The sequence below is a fragment of the Parus major genome, chromosome 3 (assembly GCF_001522545.3).
Source record: "Parus major isolate Abel chromosome 3, Parus_major1.1, whole genome shotgun sequence".
NCBI lineage: Eukaryota > Metazoa > Chordata > Aves > Passeriformes > Paridae > Parus > Parus major.
Genome location: NC_031770.1, coordinates 38,638,155 through 38,662,962, shown reverse-complemented (window position 1 = coordinate 38,662,962; position 24,808 = coordinate 38,638,155). Strand labels below are relative to the sequence as shown.

General features: G+C 36.6%; 1 protein-coding gene across 2 annotated transcripts in view; it reads left to right on the top strand.

Annotated features, from left to right (window-relative positions):
* Positions 1 to 22,989, top strand: part of PDE10A (phosphodiesterase 10A) — a 173,116-nt gene extending 150,127 nt beyond the window's left edge. Inside the window, exons 16-22 of one of the 2 annotated variants that reach the window (XM_015621170.3) lie at positions 2,343 to 2,493; positions 5,084 to 5,239; positions 8,451 to 8,620; positions 9,738 to 9,849; positions 11,621 to 11,701; positions 13,802 to 13,890; positions 18,278 to 22,989. In XM_015621170.3, the coding sequence (XP_015476656.1) occupies positions 2,343 to 2,493; positions 5,084 to 5,239; positions 8,451 to 8,620; positions 9,738 to 9,849; positions 11,621 to 11,701; positions 13,802 to 13,890; positions 18,278 to 18,395 (877 nt within the window). In that variant the 3' untranslated portion in view covers positions 18,396 to 22,989. Of the gene's footprint in view, positions 1 to 2,342; positions 2,494 to 5,083; positions 5,240 to 8,447; positions 8,621 to 9,737; positions 9,850 to 11,620; positions 11,702 to 13,801; positions 13,891 to 18,277 lie in introns of both variants that reach the window. The other variant, XM_015621168.3, reaches the window with a different exon arrangement.
* Positions 22,990 to 24,808: the final 1,819 nt, after the last annotated feature.

Sequence of the window (24,808 nt, the reverse complement as noted above, 5' to 3'; positions counted from 1 at the left end):
TTAATTCATGGTCTATTTTCTTTGGTATTTATTTACTATATTTGGTCTGTACAGGACTGTAATAATCAGTCTGGATTTCTTGTTTCACCTTCTCGGTCGTTAGTTAATAAAGTCTGGGAGCAGTGAGGTTAAAGAACTCATTATATCACCCAAACAGTTGTCCTTCCAGTATACAGAAAAATTGTTTGGTCCTGAGATGAGTTTGCGTTTCAGACAGAAGATGACAAAGACATAAAAACCGCTCTTCCCAAAAAAGAGTGAAGGTGCATGAAAACTGATTTTTCAGATATATGGTTGCTGAAATTAATAATGTATACGGTAGAAGTAAACCAAGATAGATCTTATCTTGCTAAATGAATCAGTTATTTGCATAGTTGTGCATTAATTATGGAAGTGAACTATTTTCAAATTAAATGCTTCATTTGCTGTCCTTTCTCTCGGTGTTCCTTATAATTTCTAAGATCAGTAGTTGGGTAAGTATGGCCCCTTGCTAAAAGAAAGGAGCTGCTCCAAATTACAGGAAAAAAAAACCAGCTATAGATGGTCAGTTGAAAGGGGAAGAACATCCCTACAAAAGGGAGCAACATTTGGCAATTGTTTGCTGGTGTTTCATTTTATTTTTCTAACTGAATGAATGCCCTCAAAGTGTGCAGTCAAACACTGGGGGGGTCTTTCTCAGTCTTCCTCAATGCTGCAGAGGGGGTGACTCTTCTGAGCACAGTTCTCTACTGCTCACTGCAATTAGCTTGTTTCCATTCCAGACTCAACGGCTCTGGATGCAAGGTTGGCATTTTTAGTCAGGTTCTGTTCTCTTCTCTCTCTCTGACTACCAGGCTCTTCCTTTCAATGTGTAGCTTTGATGGGAAAGAACTGATATCTACCTGATGTTTTTCAAGTGGGCCTCAGCTTTCATATATAAAATTAGGGAAACAGAAGTGAGGATAATATTTGAAAAGGAGACCATTGGAACAGGACTTGTATTTAATTCCTGAAAGAAAAAAACTTCTCAAACCTTTGAAACAAAACCAAAAATTTCAGGACTAAAATTTGATTTGATTTTGATATGAGGAATAAGGTTGTGCCTTAAAATATTTACCTATGTAATGTATGATTGTCCTGTCCAGGGATGATTTCAGAGAAAAATCGATCATATTCACTACATTTTGTCTTCTGAAGAAGTAATATTTTGTTGCTTTAATCAAGTATGAAAATACAGCAGTGGATGAAGTAGTAGTAGTAGTAGTAGTATTCAGCATCAGAGATAATGATTTTTCCTTTGGCTAGAATGTACTATCATGTAATAACCATTGAGTTGAGACTGGAGTAAATGGAAGTGAATATTGTAATATTTTTGAATGTGAATTAAGGTGTACTACTTTAAACAATAGTTCAATCATTGTCTGACTTTTTAGAATTAAAAAAGAAAGCTTAAAGTTTTTTGAAAGAAAATATGACTCTGGTTTTCATAAAGTCACATTAGGGCTTAGAATAATAATTACATTGCTTAGCACTCAACTGAACAGCACATTTCTGGCTGTTTCCATGTAGTAGATGTGTTCACGTTTTTACACATAAGTCAGAGACATTCAGATTTTTTTCTCACCTCACAAGTACTGCAAAACTAGAACATTAGTACCACTTTCCTGATACACCCAAGAAATTATTAAAACATGGTACTTAAAAAGAAAGTCAAATCACAGCAACAGAGAGAAAAAATGGAAAAAAGGAAAATGGCCTTGTTTTGAGGGAAAAAGTCCTTGATTTAGGACTTAACAAGATATTGTTTGGTGAGAAGTAAAGAAACCATGAGATATGAATTTCTGCTGTTAGTCTAAAGTGGAAGAAAAAATCTACAAGTATTGGAAAAATAAAATCTTCCACTTCTCACAATGTCATTGTGGAGCATCTCTGTTTAAACAGGTTTATTTCTTCTGGGTCCTTTGCTTGAAAACCCCAGAATTTTCTGTTTTGATCATCACAAATTATGTTTTCAAATTGTCCATTAGATGCAGAGTTGTACTGTATTTCAAGTTGAATAAGCAATTGAAAGAAATCACTTCAAGTTTCTGGGAGCAAGGAAGGTCATGCAATTGTGTTGACTGAGCTGGATAGCATGACTTATGTTCCCAAATTTAACAGATTAAACTAAGAGCATCGTCAGGCATCTACGCTCCTCTGTCCTTGCCGAACTCAAGTGACTCTTCAAGTCATTCAATGAGTCATCCACAGTGAGAGTCAATCCTAGCAAGAAGGGTAAATAAATCAAAGACCATCTTTTCTCCTCTGCTGGTTGTTTTTCCTCCTCTTATTTCTTGTCTCTGACTGAATTATTTTCTGCCTAGCTTTGAACTTGAAAAGCTGTGCCGATTTACCATGTCTGTAAAGAAGAACTATCGCCGCGTGCCCTACCACAACTGGAAGCATGCAGTTACCGTGGCACATTGCATGTATGCCATTCTGCAGAACAACCAGGGGCTTTTCACTGATCTAGAGGTAGGTGACATGATGGTATCAGTTACACACCTCACCAGAGCTGTCAGCTGATGTACAAGTACATTTTCTGTGCTAGAGGTTTTTTGTCAGCTTGGGCAGAGTGTATGTAAAGGTCTTCATGGAGGAATGGGTGGGAGTAAAGAGTTTGAAGGAGGATGATTAGTCAGATTCCTAATCCTAGTCATGTTTTTCAGGATTGTGCCTTAAAAAGGAGTGGTAGATTTGCTAAAAATCCGTGTCTAAGTTTTGGGGTTCTCCCTGCCCACTTACAACAACAATCTTTAATTATTTAACTAACTGTAACATCTGTTATGGAGGAGGGAAACACCCTGGATCTTGAATCCTGTGAGGTGCAGGAGATCCTGAATAGGTGGACAAGGATTGCTGAGACAGCCAACACGCTTGCGTAAAGCAGAAGAGCCAAACTTAAAAACACTAAGTGGAGGAGATAACTAGTAAAATGGAAGGCTTAGACATTAAGACACAGTATGGAAAACTGTCACTTGTTTTTTTTCTGAATTATGGTAGGTACTACAGGGAGTGCTGTCTCTTATTGATGTTACATGGAACTTCTGACTCGGAGAACCTGTTTTCCATTGTGTATAACTCTGACAAATATTATCCATTTGGGCTGAAATTTTCCAGGCTGTTAACTTCAGGATAATTCATCTGGGGAAATTTCAGGCTCAATTGTTTGGCTGTTTAAAAGAGACATGCTACTAGAAATCAAAGTTCTGTTCAGTGTATGAGAGTAAAATGAAACTTGCTGAACTCTCATTTGAAAAGGTCTAGTTTATCCTGCTGTAAAGCAGAGACTTGAAAATTGACACTGAAATGTGAAAGTGGCATATACCAGGCATATGCTGAAATTTAACCAAGCTATATAAGTTTGAAGAAAAAAAAAATCAGTATTACTTTAACCACAAAAGTCTGTGGAGTACAGCCTCAGAGAATTTTTAAAGCTCTGATAACATTCAGTACTAACCAAGTAGTAGGCCCCATCTGTTTGGAGATGCAGAGTAAGAAAGAAAGGGAGAGCAAAAGAGAGAGCTCTTAAGATGGATGGAAACAGTCTTTTTTCCCTGCAAACTCCAGCCGGCCTTCATCTATTTGGGTGTCTTATCCCAGACTATATTCCAGCTTTTTTCAGCAGTCTCCTTTCTTGATACTGGAGATGAGTGCAGCAAGAATAAAAGAAACTACTGAAAGAAAGTTTGGGGATCTAGGGATGGGCTGACCACAGGTGAGGGATACTGACACAAACATCAGTAGATTTAGAGATGGGAAGAGAAATATAAAACACTGCAAAGGAGACATTGGTCTGGAGCAAAATAGAGAAAAATGCAGTGGTTAAAGATTTGGGATCCAAGCAGGGACAACAGCTATAAGGTCAAGAGCACTGTTATTAGGCATTGGATAATTCTGAAGAACTGAGACAAGAATGACTTCCAGAGACAAGGAGACTGTTACTGTGTGACTTCAAGAGGTAGCGGTGTGTGTTGTGTTCCTAAGGGTTCTGTGTGGACATGTTCTGCTGCATCATCACCCCTGTATTTTTTATATGCTTTATAAAAATATACTTCACAAGATGCAATATTGAAAAGACATCATTCCAAATAGAAGTGAATGTATCAAAATCAGATATACAGATAGTGTTGCTACAGCCTTATTTCTGCACATGTATGTTTGTGATAATATTTCTAATTGCATCTTTACTATTTTTCTACAGTATCATGGGTCTCTTAGTATAATATCCAGGTTGGATGTTGTGCACTTAATAGATGGTTAATCAATATTCTTTTTCTGCTTCATTTTATAGCCTTATCCTTGTTTACTGAACACTCATCAGAACCAATTATAAGACAAAGCTATTGGGTCTCTGAAGAAATTTTCATGGTACTTCATGCCAACAGTGACAGAGTCATAAACATCATTGAATTTTTTTCCAAATACATAAGTTGTGTGAAAACCTGTAAAAGAGATTTCAGGGACTCCATTTCTTCAGGATATTAAGGATTAATTATATAAAAATATATAATTTACTTATATATTTATTATACACTTACTGTATTTATTTGTTTACAATTGAATTGTGCAGTATTTGTGACTCACGTTAGTGACTTCCTAGAAAGAAACTCACTGGGAGATTTGGTTAATATCTCCAGGAGTGTTACAGAGGCAGATCTGGCATTGAACTTCAGTGTGCCCATCCTGACCAGCAGATCCTATGTCTTTTATATTTCTTCTCCCTCAATAACTGTGCTTTTTATTGTTTTACTAAACATGATAAGGATTCAGTGGATAACCGGACTGTTTAAAATGCAGATTTCTTCCAGAGCACAGTCCATCCAATAGTGTGTTACTGTCCAACAATGATTTTTAAATGCATAGTATAATTAAAATTGGATCAAGAATTTTAATTTAGCGTGTCTTTACTGTCATGTTTCTCTCATTTTTAAAGACATTTCTACAAGTGCTGTTTGACAGCAGTGTTAGCATACCGCAGCTTCTACAGTATTTTGGGTAGAGAGTGACATCTAGGGGCAGGAAATACATCTTGCTTTTCATGCTTGTGTCAATTTTTTTGTAGCGAAAGGGTCTTTTAGTTGCATGCCTGTGTCATGACCTGGATCACAGAGGTTACAGCAACAGTTATCTTCAGAAATTTGATCACCCCTTAGCTGCTCTCTACTCCACATCAACGATGGAACAGCACCACTTCTCACAGACTGTGTCTATCCTGCAGGTAGGATTATTGAAATTGTATGTTCTGTGCATTAGTGTCCAGTGGTGGAAAGAGGAGTCACATCATTACCAAGTAGATTTTCTGAAGCATGCTTAGTTTAATTTCTCTATTATAGTACTCATTTAGAAGAGTAGAATATTTATTACAGCACTACGGGTTTCACAATTAGCAGCCCAAGGATTCAACAAGAGTGCAAAACACAGCTTTCTCAAAATCTTGAAGTTATAAAAAATATTGTGTATTTGAAGGTCTTTACTTATGGCCTGCCTTTGAAGCTTTTTGCTTCTGGTTCTCTGGAGGTTTTTCCCTCGACCGTATGAAATAGGAACTTTGAAAATGAAAAATCATTTTCTCAGTTACATCTTAATATTTTGCCATAACATATTTCAACAAAGTTATCAACCATCCTGAAATTTTGAATAAAAACTCAAGTGCTAGCAAAACTTTTTTATGAGAGACTTGAAAACCCGCTGTAATAAATTCTGTGAACATTGAACGTGTGGCATGAAAGGGGAGATGTAATTTTTCATGCATGAAACTTGTAAACTTATTTCATTGTGTCATCCTGTGCTTTTTTGTTAGTTGGCAATTTGAAATAAAAAAACCCAACAAAACCTGAGTACGGTAATATTCTGTGAAAGAGAGTTTCTAGTATGAGGTCATGTGTCTTTATGTTTTATGAAGAGAAAGCTGCAAGAAAACATGTAGATGCTTTTTGGGAAAATACAGGTGTGCTACTGACACACACATATTTTCTCATGAGTGAAATCTTTATAAGTCTCAATTAGAAGAGTGAGAACTCTTACCTGTGAAACCACTGCCAGTCCATAACATACTTGTGCTCACTAGTTTCAGTTTTCTGTGCACACTCAAGTTACAGCCTTACCTTGTTACTGTGCTACTAATTCATTGTTAACCTTTCTTTCTTTCTGGTTTTTCAGGGGAAGATATTTATTTTCTTAAATATATAATCACCTTTAAGGAAAAAATAAACATATTCAGTCTTGTATTCAGAAGCACATCTTGTGATTATAGTTTTAGGCATCATATACATTAATCACAGAATGGAAGCTTTATCTCTGCATGTTCCTTCATGTAGGAGGGTGTAATTGAATCCTCCAGTGGTGGTATGGCATGAGATGTTTAGTGTTTGTTCTTCATGTGAATTTGTGCACAGTGAGCATGTTCCTCAGTCATTAGCACTTCACTGTCCCAAACATTTTGCATTTTTTTCTGGCAGAAATGTTGTAATGAATGAAAATCCCATTTGCCATGAAGGCAGGGAACACTTTTGCTTCCCTGGCATCTCCTACATTTGCTGTCAATGTGAGTGAGGAAAGGGGGATAAGTGACCAGGGAGGTAGAGTGGATCCAAGACACCAGCTGCTGAAGCACCCATGAGTGGTAATTAGCAGCAAAGCAGTCTAGAGCAGCCTTTTGGGCCTGCGTTTTGGGTTCTATTTCAATCAAAACATCCTACTGAATTCATGGACTGATGCAAAAAAAGCCAAACCTTTAGAGCCAAGCTCTTTAGGGTTTATCTGAGAAAATTTTAATTTTACATTAGTAATCTGCAGTACTTTTAACTGCTTGAAACTTCAGAGCTGCTTTGTTTATCCACCTGCAGTTCTAGTGGACACCATACTTAGGACACAGCGTTCTGTTCACTAGCTTTAGCTCAGCAAGCAAAGAACAAAATCTTAGCAGTTTACTTTGTAAGTACTACTCAAAAGCCCAAGTGACACACTCATAACTGGCAGCTTCTGTCAGTACTTTGCAGAATCTGTTCTTTTTGGGTGGTCTGAACAGAAGCTGTCACAGTGGTCTTTCTGAGAGTGTGGCTTCCAAAGCCCAAGGGTAGAATCCAGAATAATTTAAATATTAGGACAAATAGCCTGGTCCCAGCAATTAGACAGCAAGATTGGGGAGTAAAGGGTCCCTGAACCCCTAAATCATGAGAACTAGTAGTAGTAATTTTTGCTCCCAAAGTGCTGATGGTGGGTTAAAATGTTATGAAATTTTTTTTAAAACATCATGTTCTATGACTTAGAAATCTGTCAAAGGAGCATTGAGACGTAGATGGACTGTATTTTCTATTCATTATTCACAATAAATCTACTTGTCTAAGTAAAAGTCCTGGAAAATGATGTTTATGTTCCGGATGGTGAGAGAAACCAAGCCTATTTGTACTGTAGAAGATTTATTTTGAGCAAATTATGTAAATGCTTGACGAAAGTCAGGGAAACTTTTTGAGCTTCAGCCCAAATGCCAATTAAATGTCAAAACACCTCTGCATTTGATATATTTTAATGATATTTTCTTTTTCTGAATGTGTACACCTTGACATGGCTAGCTCATTCTTTCTTTTTCTTATCTGCTTCCTCTCAGCAGAAGGAAGACTTTTGACAAGTTGTTTTCCAGATCTTAGAGACAGCAGATAGTCTTGACTTTTCGAAATGTGATACAGCTTCATGAATGATAACAGTACATGGATGTTGTCAGTTAAATGCACAATAATGCCTAGTGGAAATTGAAAAGTGATGGCAATGGTGTGTTACCAGAACCTCCATAATGGAAACCGTTATCTTTAGTTTATGAGTCATTCAACTAACTTAAGGTTGAACAAAGCAGCTTTTCTCCCTAAATGTTCATATACATTAAAATAATTATTTTTATATAGAAAATAATGTCAGTAAATGCAGTGATGTCAGGCACATTTCATTTGGAATATTAGGAAAACAAAATTGTTTTGCATTTTTAACTTCAGTGTTTATTTTTCTATACTATATATTTCATAGTATCAAAACTATGCTTAAGTGAATCAGGTACTCAGTTTACCAACCTGGCTGTGCAGACTCTGGGCCAAAATTGAACCACAAGTTTCCAAGATGACACCTTCTGGAAGCATTGTGTCTTATAGTGCTTTTAAATCAAAGAAAAATATTTCAGTCATTTCTCTCTAGTATTACTTTTAGGCTTCCGAAGGAGAGGTCCCAAAAGGAAATTGGTGGCTTAGTCATATTATTTTTCATGGCAGTGTTTGCAAAGGGAAAAATAAAAATGGGAATTTCAGGCTATTAACATTTGAATTTGCAAGAAAACTTGTCATTGGGCTGTAAAACCGTCGTAACCTGTCTGGTGACGTAAAGACTGAAATCATCTCAGAATTAGAGCTTGTGCTTTTTATTGGTTTTTTACTTTTTCATAGCTGGAAGGGCACAATGTCTTCTCCAATCTGAGCTCCAGTGAATATGAGCAAGTACTTGAGATCATCCGGAAAGCCATCATCGCCACAGACCTTGCCCTGTATTTTGGAAACAGAAAACAACTTGAAGAGCTGCATCAGACAGGAGCATTAAACCTTAAGAACCAAACACACAGGTAAAGCAGCAAATCAGTAGTAGGTCCCTGTGGCATTAGTCTAGAGAGAGAAACATTAATTTTTAAAAATAATTATTTCTGAATTATTTCTTACATATGTGATGTCTAAGACCAGCAGTGTGTAAATTTCCACATATGTAATAGTAATTTCCATTGCTCTATATTTACATACATTGACCCTTACATAGCCAATGACTTCTCTGTCTTAACTTATGGGAAGTGCTCTTTGCATTTATTGGTTGATTATAACTGTGTATCTGTGTATTTCTTCTGGTATATTTGTCTGTTGGTACAGTTTTAATGACTACCATCACATTGGCATGCAGGTTAACAAGTTCTATGCTTTTTCACATGGAATAGACATTATTAATAAAGATGCAGGTGTCCTTAAGGGACATCTTAATTTCTCCATTGGATGAAAACAAGTGAATTTAAATTAAATTGGCAGTTTTCTTTATAAAACTTAGATTCACAAACCATAGATTTGTGCCATAAAATTGATTAAATAGGAATTGTTTTTGTGTGTGTAACTTATTCTAATAATGATTTTTATACTACTGATGTTGTTCAGTAACTCTGTGAACAGGTTTGTCAGCGTGTAGGACAGAGTTACACATTAGATTCTTGTTCTGTCAGAGTTCAAATTCATTCCAACAAAGCCATGAGAGCATCTTGAGACAGACTCAGAAGTACTCTTTCCTCTTTTTAGGAGCTTTTTTCCTTCTCTTTAAAGGACAAAGAAATGCAGAAATAAGATATGCCTTCTTTCTTTTTATAGACTTATACTGTATATTCAGAAAATTATAGAGGGACATGTCAGTGTTTTAACAGTCAGGCATTCTGTGCCCTTGTCTATGTATGTGATTGTGTAGAGGATGGTCAATGAACTCTGGCTGCAAGCAATGTAGGGAACACAACAAGGAATACAATATACAGTCTGTGCTGTGCCTTACCAAAGAATCATAAACAAATGAGGAAGAAACAATAGGTGGCAGAAAATTTGTACTGTGTATTAATTGCTGCAGATTAAACTGAGGAAGGGGAAATGAAGGCTTTGCAGAGCAATCATTAAGTCTATATGAAACTTACAATTTAATGTTATTTTATTCTGTTTCAGAGATAGAGTGATTGGCCTGATGATGACAGCTTGTGATCTGTGTTCTGTAACAAAGTTGTGGCCAGTTACCAGGCTGACAGCCAACGATATATATGCGGAGTTCTGGGCTGAGGTATGTGTGATTCTTTTGTTTACTCTGCTTACAAATGGAAACATCCAAGAAGGAAAAACCCAACTCTAAGTATTTTTCAATCAACATCTTGGTGTGCTTGTTTTAAAGAGAGTTCCTTGGTGCATGCGTGTGCTCTTTGCTTACTCTGAAGTTATTTAATGAGCTGAGTTAGTTATCTAATTTTCAGGCAGTGTTTTTTTCTCTCAAGATAATGTAGAAAGTATGTCCTAGTATAAAGTGCCCAAGCAACAGAACATAGAAGAAGTCACTAACTGTAGTCACTAACTGTAGTTTTTGTAGAAATGCAAATTGTGAAACCCACCTCCATGTCAGCTGCCTTGAAACATACTTATAAAGCTATAGTGTGAGTACAGAAAATGCTAAAGCAAATATGAAAAGCATTAAATTTTTTTGAATCTTCTCTGTGATCCAGCTCAACAACAGTGTCTCAGAGAGAGCAGCGTCTTCAATACATTAAAAGTTACTTGACAGTTAATATGTACTGAGAATTGAAACAAGGAATTAAGCTGTAGTAATGTAATCATGTTAATAAATAAATATCCAGTCTCTCTCATGCCATGTGCTGAGGTGTAAATGTCCTAATTGTTTAATTTTTAACATGGAAGTAACTGCTCTGGGGATAAGAAATAAATTGCATAGAGTGAAGTTATGCAGTTTAGGAGACACGATGTGTTTTCAGGGCTACTATTGCACGTGTGTATGATAAAGTGTTTTTCTCTTCCGTTATGTGCCCTGTGGAATCCTGCAGTATTTGGTGGGCTTATTTCTATTTTACACAGGCATAAAATAGAAATCAGGCCCATGGAGTTGATGTAGCATGCATATATTGTGGAGATTGTTACCCTGCCTGTTGCATGTTCATTATGAAATTCCAGATGTGCTGTTTTTGTGGGTGTATTTCATATTCACATGTTCTTGTTCTCTTAATTATAAACAGCTCAGACTACAACAAAGTATTTGAAAAATGCTGACTGTATAAGCTCAAAGATCTAGTTCAGCACTCACTTTCTGAAATGCCTGCACTGGAAAGTGAGTGTTCTTATTAGTGGTAGAATGGAGGTATAATGTTGACATGCCTCATTGATTGCATACTCAACTTTTTTGCTTATAAGTAAAAAGACTTCTCAATGCAAATTTTGTGAGCTCAGTGGAGAAGGAAGGATAAAACTGATTTTCCGTACTCAAAAATAGTAAAGATGGAATTATGGACATAATTGCACCTGTCCAGATGTTATTTTTTTTTATAATCCATGGATGAGTTAATAAAGGTAGATGTTGATATATTGTTATATATTGAAAAGACACAATTTTTGACAAAGAAGGTACACTGTAAATTCACCTGACTTACTCAGCTTTTCCTTGGATGGGTGAGTTGTGTTCTACTGGCCATGGTATTATAGTGCTTTAAACAGATATTTTTAAAGAAGAGACTAACTGAGCAGATTGAGGAGAATAGGATGATTTCTTTGTGTTTAGTCTTCCAGTTGTTTTTTTATTATGGAGACACACTTGGAAACAAGAAAAATGTGTATACATTGATCTACAGCATCTGCTGTTTGCATTATCACTTAGGTGAACGTACAAAATGAGCCTCTCCTTGGGCATTTCTCTGAGATTGCCTCAGAGTGATACCACATGTTATTTTAAATTCTGGGTTTTTTAGACTGACATATAGAATAGAAGATGGAAATTAATTCAGGTCTCAATAGTCTTGTTGTTGTTTTCTTAATCTCTCTCTACTTTTCTCCAGGGTGATGAAATGAAGAAAACAGGTATTCAACCTATTCCTATGATGGACAGAGATAAGAAAGATGAAGTCCCTCAGGGTCAGGTATGAACTCTCTGAGTAAAATGGTACTTGTTTATACATAAAACATTTCTTGTGTTAGTGAATATTGCTTTTGAAATTGGGTTATTCAAACCACTGAATTCTATGTTCTGCATGCAATGATGTTATTTTTTAAAGTAGCAGTGAAAAACTTGTTTTCAAATTTTTGCTTAAATGGCAATATGCTCTTTGCTGTAATCACTTTTTCCTTTCTTTGTACCTGTAGCTCTAGCTAAGACCACAATCACCTTGAATTTTTACGAGCGTCAATGATGTTTTTTTATCTTAGTAAGTGGTTCTTTCAGCCCTTAGCTAGTGTCCAAAGGAGGGTAGGAAAGATGGTGAAGGGCCTTGAGGGGAAGCCTCACGAGAGGCAGCTGAGGTCACTTGGTCAGTTCAGCCTGGAGGAGACTGAGGGGAGACCTCACTGCAGTGACAGCTTCCTTGTGAGGGGAAGAGGAGAGAGGGTCCAGCACTGATCTTATCTCTGTGATGATCAGAGACAGGACATGAGGGAGTGGTCTGAAGTTATGTCAGGGAGGTTTAGGTTGGATATCAGAAAAAGGTTCTTCACCCAAAGGGTGGTTGGGCACTGGAGCCAGGTCCCCAGGGCAGTGGTCACAGCACCAGCCTGACAGAGTTCAAGAAGTGTTTGGACAACACTCTCAGGCACCTGGTGTGACTCTTGGGGATGAGCCTATGCAGAGCTGGACTCCATGGTCCTTGAGGGTCCCTTCCAACTCATCATATTCTTTGATTCTGTGATTTTCACTGAGCCAGAAGATCTACAGGGTGACTGTATCTAATGTCCCATTATAGCTTTTGACAATTATAGAGTAATCTTTTTCCACTGAAATAAAAAAGTCCCCCTTAAAATCTACCAAACAAGAAGAAAAGAAAAAATCCAAAACAAATGGCAAGAAAATGAGTCAGTGTGTGAAATACTGTGGATGAGCAGACATCCCATCTGTATGTAGCCTTGCCTTCTCAGCAGCTGCAGTTCCTTTCTGTTGGTCGCACTCTAAGTACTTCATCTCAGAGTGTGTGGTTCACAGCTCAGAAAATGTATCTTATTTTTATTTAAACTACACAGAGGATTTGGTTACATAGCAGTATGGGAGGAATATTTGTGTTGATGAAGACAAGAATTACTCTTCAATTTCTGAATAAGGATCCAACTTTGGACTATTAAAAAAAGAGATATTATCAAATGCTTTGGTCATGGTACAACACATAGGATTTCACTAAAAGGCAATTAAAAATTCTTCCCAATTCTGCCCAGGGATCATAGAGCACAATTGTAACTGTCGTAAGAGTCTGGGATAACTGAGTGACGTCATAATGAATATGAATTCTATCATCCTTGATAATATATAAGTAGCATTTTCTTAAAATTTCTTCATGTCATGACGATTCAGCTGTGACATTGTAGCCATCACAGGCCCCTAAGACTGTATGAGTCAGATATCATTAAAAATGTGCTCATTTGTTGTTCCCTAAATATGATAATGGTAAAAATATATTATTGAACTGCATACATGAGAAGCAAATGCAAAACTGCAGTCATTGATCACACTGCACACCATTCACAAATGTGCAAAGCCCCCAGCATTTTAAGTACATTGAGCTATGCAATGCATACCCTGGAAGGCATCAGAACAATCCATAGTCTGACCATATTTTGTGAATGTTGCACAGCCTTCCTTTTTTAAAAAATAAAATCATCACATGAGTAATATTGCAGAATAATGCAGAATAATGTTGCAGAAATGTCTCTACCATCTCCACCTACTTCCCGCTGCTACTGACACCAAGCAAGTAGACATATCCTGAACAAATGAATCAATTGAATAATAAAAGGTTCTGTAGAAAGCTTATCTGAAGCAGCCAAATCAGTCATAAAAGAAAGGCGTGTAAGCAGCTTGCAATTACCAAAGATTTTACTATTGCTGCTTATTTTAAAGCATTTGGATATTGAAAGCAGATGCAGAAGTGTGAGTAACCAATATAAGTAGTAATCAGGCAAAGAGCTTTGAGCTGTTAGATTCCAGTGTTGTAATTTGCAACAATTTAACTATTTTTTTTCATTCTTCTCTAACATAGATTGGGTTCTACAATGCTGTAGCCATCCCATGTTACACCACCCTTGCACAGATCTTTCCTCCAACTGGGCCACTACTCCGAGCATGCAGGTGAGTAAATGTCCAGAGCTTATAGCTTGGTCAAGGAAAAAGCAAGAGTGCTTTGCAAGTTTGTCCAGAAATACGGATTTTTAATTTTGGAATTTGTGTCAACATTGGCAGGGATACACATCTCACATTAATCTGTTCAGAAACCCAGAGGTGATAACTACTGTCTGGGACTCTCCACTGTAGATCAGACACAGCTGAATAAAATGTGTTGGATGCTAAAAGCACTTAGAGAGAAACAGTTCTGTGTTTGTGCATCCCTGTCTGCACTAATTCAGTGTAATTTGCCTCTGTGTCCTTTTTACTTCAATGTGGTTCCCACAACAAAAATTGGCTAGAATTCTCTTTAATTAAAAAAATGTGTGTTTAGCATATCTATTTCATATCAGATAATTTCTATTAAAGGTATTATTACTCTTTCTATTAAATTTATTTTTATTAAAAAGAAATATCCAGAAAATATTCAGTAGTTGAGAGCACAGGAGTAGTAACATTGGGGTATGGGAGAAGCAAATGTAACTTTCTCCTATAACACATTGGGTATGGAGCTTGGGTTGTGCTGGAAAAGAGGCAAGACTCCTTTCCCTTTTGGTTGCTTCTCCATTTGCATGTTGGTGAATTGCTTTGTAGGTAGATCTGTCCAGTAATTATATCCTGGGCCTTAGCAATCTTTTCTGACAAAAATTTTGCTGAAACCAGTGTATGCTTCATGAAAATGTTCTAGTTTCAGGTTAATCCATCTTTTCTAGAAACCCCCGGCTGTTTCATAAAATGCCAGCAATCATATTGAGTGGTTAAGGATCTGTTTTTCTGTGCTCTTACTAGTACTCTCTCATACTTCTTGTTTTGTCGTGCTCCTTAAATTCTATCTTACACTGAACTTTTTTTTTTTTTTGTCATGTATGGCACAGCTACCTCCTCTTGCAGATCTTGTGGACTACATTATTTCTGATAAGTAACAGACAAATGCCTTGAAATGAATGTAGTAGCTGGCAAAACAATTTCATTCACACAAAAACTCTTTCGTATAGCTGCGAGAAGATTACGTAGGTCTGTGTCAGTGTTACAGAGGACACTGCCTTATGAAAAACAGTAGCCATTGTGAATAGTCAGCTGCCTCTAAGGTACCTCTGTTGGGCATGGCTCTGCAACCCTTAGATGGATATGGAAGGAATATTCAGGAGGATTAGATACCTCTGTAGCTATTACATTAATGGGGCTACAGCTGGAATTTTGTTTAGTGTCTATACTTTAGATAAAGACATGAACAAACAAGAGAACATAAAGAGCTGAAGGAATGTTTTGAGATATTAGTAGAGACTAAATAATGTACCTGGTTTATGCAAGAAAATCACAGAATCTCAAAATAGTTTGGGTTGGAAGATCCCTTGGAAGAGATTGTCTAGTTCAGTGACCCCTCTGTAGGAATAGCCATCTTCTGCTAGAGCAGGGCTTCATCCAACCTGGCCTTGAACACTTCCAGGGACATAGCATCCACAGCTTCTCTGGGCAAGTTTTTCCAGTGCCTCACCACGCTCACAGTAAAGACTCAATAAAAAAGAAGTGAATGTAATGGAAATTAATGGAAACTGGCCCTTAGAGAGGTTAGGTGGAGTGCTTAAGACTGCACAGTATATTTTACAGAAACAGCAATCTGGGAAGACACATCTTTTGATTTCTGGCCACATGGATATCCCAATGAGACTTATTTGCAGAAGTGGCCTGTTTTACTTGGTACTTCATCTTTTACAACTCAGATGATGATATTTTAAGTTGAATTGTGGATATCAAACACCCACATAAGCATGTACTCTGGATTAAAGTTCTCCCTAATTCTGAAGATCATGCATGAACATCTCTTCAAGAGTTGCTTTCTCTTTAGAAGGTGTGATGCCTGAAGTAAAATCAATCAGTCTCCTGGCAGAGATTATATGATTTTTTTTCTATTCCAGGAATTATGTTTGTAATAAAGATTGTTGTAATGATACTTCTGAAAGCTACACTGGCACAGTCTCCACACTGCATAGAGCTCTGGACAGCTCCCTGTCTTGTTGTTGTGTATTCTTTAATTTAGATTGTGCTAATATAGAAATGAAACATAGATGATAAAAGCCTCTGAAGGACTAAAGAGCTCCTTGAAAATCCACACCCTGGCATAAAGCCTTCTGAGGAGCAGTTTGGTAGTTTTATCTTAGCTTTGAAATTATCCTCTGCTTTTTCTCTAAAGAGAATGAAGAGGAAGTTTGAGGGTTAAGATTTGGAGATAGAGAATAGGAAATCTGAACACAGATATAACTTCAGGTGCCCAGTTAGAAGAAACTGATATTATTTCAGGGTCTAGAATACTCCAGAGTGTTTCAAATGGCTGATTTTGCATTACAATTTTGTTTTTCCTTTATTTTTGATGGGTAATTGTTATTCAGTGTGATCAGAGGCATGCAGCCTCATTCTTGTTTGGTGTTTACTTAGTTGCTGACTGAACCAATTTTGATATCACCTCTTTACCAGCAGTGCTCATTCTTGGAACACAATATTTAAGCTGCTGTGTCCTTGAGTTCTTTGAAACTCAGACACCAGCTGCAAATAATCGCAGCAAAAGCAGCCGAGGCAGCATGTCAGCATCAAGGCTTTTATTTTTAGAACCTCTGGGCATTTATTCCAGACACTAGGAGCCAGGGCTTCATTGGGAACTCAAAGGCAAATGAATCATATTATCTATACCTTACTAAAAAAAAATCATAATATATCCAACACTGATTTCCCTAAAGTAAGATAGCACCTAAAGGTCTAGAAGGTTTTCTTGTCTGGTAATTTATTCCCCATTTTTAAATACTTTCTTTTCATCCTGTGTAGATCAAAACTAATAGCCCACCTGTGTTACAGTGTTTAGAATAAGTCCTAGGTAAGTTTTGTGGCCTATGTACTCAGTAGGCCTGCCAAAGTATAAATATATGGTATTGTATTTATTTAGAGGATGCAGTGATTTTTTTTTTTCTTTTTTTCAGAGCAAATTATTTCAAACTATTTTCCTTGTGCTTTTGGGTCTCTCAATTCTTGCTGAAATTGATATAATTAAAAAATAATTTTGGCTGCAATTCTCATTACTTTCCCAGGTCCAGGAAGGAGACAGAAGTAGTGATGCTTCATATTTTCTGATCCTTAGTGCCTGATTGTATTAGCTGAGGTTCAATGCCATATTAATGCTGGCTTCATAGCAGTTGGCATGAAGCACCGGCAGAGCATTTTCCTGCAGAAAATGTTGTAGGTATTAACCTAGAGGGCACCAGCTTTCTTCGGCAGACTTCATCAGATCCTGCCTTCCACCACCCCCAGAAAATGCAACATTTTCTCTTCTTACCTGTAGGCTGTGCTTTCAGATCAGTATTTGCTGGTTTAACAAATGTTTTGGCAAGGCTGTGGCATAAAGATCAGAAGAGCTCTGCTGCATAAATTCCAATGTGCTCTCATGGCATGACATAACATGGGAGACCTTTTAGTACTGTTGCCACCCTGTTTGTCTACCGAAGGCACATAGGAACTGTTGCTTTGGTAACTGGGATTTGACAGTACAGAGATGAAACAGTTGGGTTTGCTCTCTTTCTCTCTGTGTTTGAAGACTGAATGCTGAGATTTGGCTGTCGGTTGCAAGGCCTATCATCAACATAAACTTCCCAGTCACTAGAGTGGTACTGGTATACACTATGTGTACACTAAGACTATGGGTTTGTACAACCTTCAGATCATTAGAACATTATCAGCTTGATTTCTCATCATTTTATGGCTTATGAACCAAATTTTGGACTTAGGACTGGACAGGCTGTGAGGCACTAAAAGACATTTATGTCTCAAGAAGGGGGTACCCTTTAAATGTAGTAGACTGATAATATGATTACCACAATAGTAATTGAAAATTGACACCATGATCTTGGCATGCTACATTTTATATACTGTCAGGCAGCCCTTTTGCAGGAGTTTCAGAAAGCTTAATCTGCTTCTGTGCTCCAGAGTGCTGTTGCAGAGTCTCTGCAGTCATGTCTCTCTTGGATCACAGCTGGGCTGTCCTGCAGCCATGAGGGCTATGAATTTGTCATGGAAGGAGGTGGTAGCCTCTAGCTTCAGGGCTTGCCTTGGGGAAGGAAGATGTACTGTAGGCTAGGATCAAGTTAACATGGATATGAGTCAAACAGAATTACAAAATGGGATAAATTAAGTCGAAGGTTGAAATAATGTATAGTTGATAAGAGCTTGATGACATACAGGTACTAATATAAATATACTTACATAAATACAAATCTCAAAGTATAGTAAAGCAGACATTATTGTGAGGAAGAAATAAATCCTGGTGAATTTATGAACAGTGTCTTACCTTCGACTTTTTTTGCGTCTCCAGGGACAATCTCAACCAATGGGAGAAAGTAACGAGAGGTGAGGAAGCCTCTATATGGATTTCTTCTCAATCCCTTGCTCCTGGGACCTCAGATTCTCTTCCTGTGAAGATTGATGACTGAACAGTAGCAACAGATTGCTTTAACCTGAAAAGCACCCCTTCTTGTTTTGGGGATTGTTTTTTGTTTTGTTTCATTTTTATTTGAAAAAGAAAAAAAAAGAAAAAAAAAAAAAAAAAAACAAATGGAAAAAGGAAAGCTACAAAAGGCTAAGAAGTAGACCTGCCTAGGAAGGTAACACCCATGGAGTTGCCTCAGCTAAATGACTCTGGCAGCCAATCTCCTGACCTACACCAGTGACACAACGTAAACAGAGGGGAAATGACAACCCAGATGTTTTGGAGTCAGCTATGAAAAGAGAACTTACAACTTGTGAATATAAAAGACTGGCCTTATCTCATGGGCTACATTGCTGAGGCCTTAATTTAAAACTGATGGGGGGTGGGGGGTGGGAAATCTTATGGGGTACTTCTAAATTGTATCTTTCTAGTAAGGGTTTCAATGGTACTTTTATTATACCGTACTGTGGCTGGCTTTAACACCAGTGTCACTTGGGAGTTCTTGGCTATAAATAGAATATACCCATTGCTATTGTGAATGTTTATGTGTGATCTACTTGTAATCAGTTTGAACTCCAGCAGAATCCTTGGAGACTATAATTTATGCTTAGGTTACAGTGAATTCTCTTGCTGCAAACTAAAGGAAAACCAACATTCAGGTTAAAGTTTTAAAGTACTTCATTAAGCATCATGATGCCAATTGTCTGTCACTCACAAGGGAAATGTTGATAGAGCTAGTGATGGTGCTTTGTTCTTTAGGATGTTTTTTAAACCTAGACAACTCCTCCCTTAAAACACTGGAAGTACTGGATAATTATCCCCAATATGAGAGGGAATTTCAGGTTGGAGTTTTTGTATCCATAGTGATGGAAATATTGGATTAAAATTTAAATGTGACAGCAAAGATTTCCTTGCCTAGCTCACAATTAAGTCATAATTTTTATTTCTATCTACTGAGCTGTATTTTAAAAGGTATTGGAGATATACCTGAGGTATGCTATCTGCTGGGAACAAAAGCCTTGTCAGAAAAGTCAGGTCTGATAAGAGGGATTGTGGTACCATCACAATAAATCAAAAATGTGTTTGTATTGACTAGCTTTTGTGTTGCACAGTAACACTGCATGTCTTCTACTGCTTTTTGCCCCCATCACAAAATGAGTGAAATTAGAAAACTTCTCCATTTGTCTGTTTGTTTTTTTCCCCTAGTTAGTAAAATTTACAAGTTTAGAAATGCCTTTCTTAGTGAAAGAATAGCTGACTGAAGAAAAGTACACTAATGGTGTGTTTACAGGTCTGTGCTGACTTAGGCTTCAGCCTTACAAACTTATGCACAGACTTACATATAATGCCACTCTTTTAAATTTAGTGCAATTGTACAGAATATGTTTCACAACACTTAATTTGCCTTTGTCTTTCTCTTCAAAATAATGAGAAAAAAAGATCTTCATAGTAATCCACACAGTAGGTGAGAACACAGTCTTTGCATACCTTTCACATACAGCCTATACTGCATTATGTGCTTTTTCACAGATAATGCACTCTTGTGGAGGTTCCGTGATAACATGGCCATTGTGTAACTGCAACGAGTAATAGTAGTGACCCCAAGACAGAACACAGGTTCTCTTTTGCCATCTCCTGTCTTTTGGGCTCTGTTGCTCTAATAGGCATGCCAGCTTTTGGGTTTCATGTGAATAACTTGGTCTCTTGAGTTTTGCCTTCTGTTATGGTCGAGCACATGTCACTATCTGTTTATGTGTACAGTACGTGATCCGTAGTCGCATAATGTATAAATGCACCCAAGCCTTTGCTGTATATTGAGATCCCACAGGCTGAGAATTCAATATGATGTTATTTTATTTGTATGATGCATGTTACCTTGTAAAAGCCCCATAATTTTTTTTTTTTAATTTTTTTTTTTTTTTTTTGGTTTGCCTTACCAATTCTAAGTGCAGAAATTCTCTGGTAATCACAGCAAACTGGTTTGGAATTGAAAAAGAGCAAAAACAAAAGAAAAGAAAAACATGACAAGAAACAATTACACCAAAGCAGAATGAATAATATCTCATGCTGTGTCCTCTACTTTCCTCCTTAGCCTTTCTCTTTCAGCTAAATAATGCAGATGCAACCTTTCATCCCCTAAGTACTTGAGACAGAATCCACGACTCCTAATATACATGGAAATCATCTAAATCTATGGTGACTACAAAAATATTCTTTGAAATTCAGATACCCCATCAACTGTATGGAATAATTTCCTTCACGGGTTAAGTATATTTGCTTAAGCATATTTGCATTGAATGTATTGGCCGTTATTTTCCCTTTTTATAACCTTTCCATTTAAAAATGCTGATCTTAAAAGCATTGCAAAAGTATTCCTTATCACATTTTATCTGTGTGTATGGAAAGGTTTTCATTCATCTGTTGCTCACTGACAGTAAAGGCAACTTCACTAGTTCTGTTTCCTACTGGTAAAAATGCTTGTCAGTATCACACACTATGTTATGTTTTGAAGTTTATAGTAAGTACTGATAGAGGGCATTTTTCCCTGAAAAATTTGTCAAATTGGCAATAACTTGTTCTATTAATGTCTCAAGTGAATCAGCTACTGTTTCTAATATAGAACTATCCAAACCACTTAAAATATATGTTTGTTATAGTATAATGTCTATTAGAATTTTTAAAAAGTGGCTGTGGTTTGGTTTGATTTCCAGGTATGTAAAAGGAGAAAGGTCATGATAAAATATTACTCCTTGTTAGGACCTAGACCAACGAAAGTAGTCATGATGAGCTGGTATTTTTAAGCAAATATAGTCTGTCTTAGCATTTACAGAATACAGATTCATGTATGTAAATATTTTGTAGAAAAAAGACATGCACTTTCAAAGTCAAACCTGCCAAAAGTTAGAACTTTGGAGCTGCATTTGAATTTCATGGCTCAAAGACATGTTGAGATTTAATTGTTCAAAGTTCTGGATTCAAATTCACAATCGATTAAGATATCTAAGTCTATAAGGCATCTGACTCATTAAGTTAAATTTTGAAAAGTCGTTCCTCCTTGCATTTTTATCCTACTAAAAGGATTATCTTGCCCAAAAGAATGTATAAAAAGCTTAACAGATCTTTCCTTTCCTAGAAGTGTTAGATTTTATATTCCTAGAATTGCATTTTTCTTGATACTAATTCCAGCTGCTTTTCCCTCCTACATCCAGTAAAGGTAAAAGCACTGTTTGAAGTTGTAACTGAGAATTTCTAATGTCTTATGAGCCTGAAAGGTATGCGCTAAGTGAGAAAAATAGTTGACATAGCATGATACTTATCTGAGACGTTGCATATTTTATTACAGCATGACAAATTTCATTGTTATGATTAATATATGAATTTTGCATGATTTTGCAATATTCTACTGTAATGGTTCAACTCATGACAGTAATTATTTTTCTATAGGTGACCATGAGAGAAACGAAACAGGGGGTTTTTAGCTGGAGTATTTGATCAAACATATTAAATTGGCGAGGACATGCAAAGCAGAATTCATCTTTTTATGTGGCACAGATTTCTTTGTTTTAAGGTGTGTAACCTTAAAACAGTGTGATCAGTTTGCTGTGACTGCACTTAGAGCATTTAGTGTTAAAATTGTAGGAGTAGCAAAAAGCACTATTCATGTTAAAAAATAGAGATTATTAGATGCTCAAATCAATCATGAACCTCTTGAAATAATGCATTTGCCTCAAACACTGTGATATTGGACCAGTTCTGTGAAGTGTAACAATTAATTTATTAATTCTAAACAGAGAAAAGGCTTTCTGCACACTACTACAAGGAAGTTCATGTTCAAACTTTAGGTTATATATCCCAATCTAGCAAAGGCACATCATAACTTTTGTTTGCTTTCTGACCAAAAACTGTGCTCGATTGTAATACGGGTGTATACTCTGTCAAATAAACCTAAAATAACGGACTGCTTTCTAGGGTAGATCAAACTGATTTGTAGAGTAGTTTCATAAATATTCCAAATTCAGGTTGGGCTGTTATGTGGAGAAGAAAGAACTTCAAGGTAACAACATTCAACTTTACTACATTTAGTGAGCTGAAAAATTTGTTTTATATATATATATATTTACACACATATATATATATATATATGATACATATAAACTATCTTTGTAAAAAAATATGCAAGTGCAATAATTTAAAGAGGTCTTAACTTTGCATTTATAAATTATAAATACTGTACATGGTGTGTAATTTTTTTCATGTATTCATTTGCAGTCTTTGTATTTAAAAAACAAACCTAAACCTTTACTATTACGTTTGTACAATAGAACAGTAAGCATTTATTATGATATAGCTAAGTTGTAAATAAATTCACAAACCAAACAGCCAGTACATATGCATATATGGGTGTCCTATTGTGAAACCTGTTTTTGCTTTTACTGCTGGCTTTAGCACAGCAAGACGACTTCTGTGGATATGTAATTATACATATAAATATATGTATGATACATAAAATATATTTAGAAATGTTCATAATTTTAATGGATATATCTATACATATTCTTTGGTGTGAATATTACTGAATACAGAGTTTTTTAATATTATTTTTCACGTTTATTTTTGCTATTATTGGGAGTGCAAGTGAGATATGGGAATGTGTGTGCATATATGTGTGTTTATACCACAAGTAAACCACAGCACAAAGTGATATAAAACACGATGGAGTCTTTTGAATAGGCAGTGCTTACTGTTCCCTGTATTTGCAGTTTCCTGCTTCAGGTATGTTTTCCCAACGTAAGACTTTTTTCAATACGGTTTTATCACCTATTGCGGGTTCATGTTGTCACAAAATGCAAAGCAATGTCCTTTTCTGTTTGCCCTCCTGCTGCCAGGAGCTTACTTTGCTGTTGATGGATAACTTCCACACAGATGGAATGTGAATGTGAATAATGTCAGTGCAGCTGATACAGAATCATTTGCTGCCTTTGGGAACTATTGAGATACTCAGATGCTGAACAGTAAGGAAATAATCCTGAACCCAAATTCGTAAGGTCTAGTCCAAAGCAATATAGGGCTTTAACAGCTGCCAGTGTTCTGAAAATACAAGGTAGGTTCAGAGAACTGTAAAACACAATTCTGAGCAACATATTAAAAATTAAATTCAAAAATAGCTGGAAAAATAAACAAAAGGAGAAAAATAAATCTATGTATTTCTCCACTTAATATATACTCCTCTGACCAGCCCTTCTAGAAAGCTCTGTTTGCTGCAAGGGCAAGTTTTTGTGATGAGAAACTGCACTGACATTTAATGCATTTTTTTAGGGTTTGTTCATTAAATTTAAAACTTTCTGAGTTTTTTTGAGGGAAAGGCCATAGAAGAGGAATATTTCTCTAAATACGATTAATTTAGTACTTCTACCTGTTTCTGTTTGTTGGCAAGGATCTATAGGCTGATGTCAACTAACAACTTTCTGGACAAGGTTTAAAAATTGGTGGCAGTCAATTACATGCCTTTTCATATTTTTCTGCTGGTTGTGCAGACTTGGCTGTTGTACCACAGAGTGTGGTGCTTTGCCATTGATGGTCACTGTCCATTTAGTGTGCTTTCTTTTCCTTAGCATTTTTAGCCCATTGACATTGAAGAACATCATCAGAAACATACAAAAATAAGGCCTGGGTATATTCCCTGGCAGACAGTGGAAAATATAAATGTAAAAGCACCTTAAATTAAGCTCATTGATGTTGGTAGAGGAAATGAATATTGCTGTTGATTTTGAGGAACTTTGAATTTGCCATACTTGAAAGTAACCAAGTGCTCTGGGGCAGAAATAGCAATGGCTTTCACCTGCTCAACCACTATTGGAGATTACTTTGTTGTACTTATTTTGCTGAAGACAATTGCAAATAAGGGTGAAATTTCCCTTCCTCAATCTGTAGCCCATCTCTTTGAGGTTAGGGAGAAAAGTTTTTTTGCAGTGTGTTTCAGTAGCACCCTGGAAGAGCTATGTGTACCACAGAAGCTGCTTACAAAGGTGAAGATCTTTGGCTCAAGAATGAGTCACAGAGAAATGCATCAGGAAGTAGCTCATGTGTGCATTATAGCTGTCGTTTAAAAGTCTAAAAGAAAGGAGAAATCTGAGACTCAAGAAGTACAAAAAGAATGAATTGCAGCAGGTAAAGTCTCCCTCCCTCCCCCGTTCCTCCCTCCCTCTTTTTTTTTGTGGCATTGCTGGCAGGATTAAATGGTTTTCACCGTATCATCTGTTAACATGCATCTGGCATTAATAGTTTTTCTTTTTTACAGCATTGTAAGCACTGTGAATACAGGTGAGAATATGTTTGTAGTGTTTCTTTAGCTGTATTTCTGCTGCTTTTAGAAATAACATTAGTTGTTAATATGCACTATTTAATTAGCCCATTGGA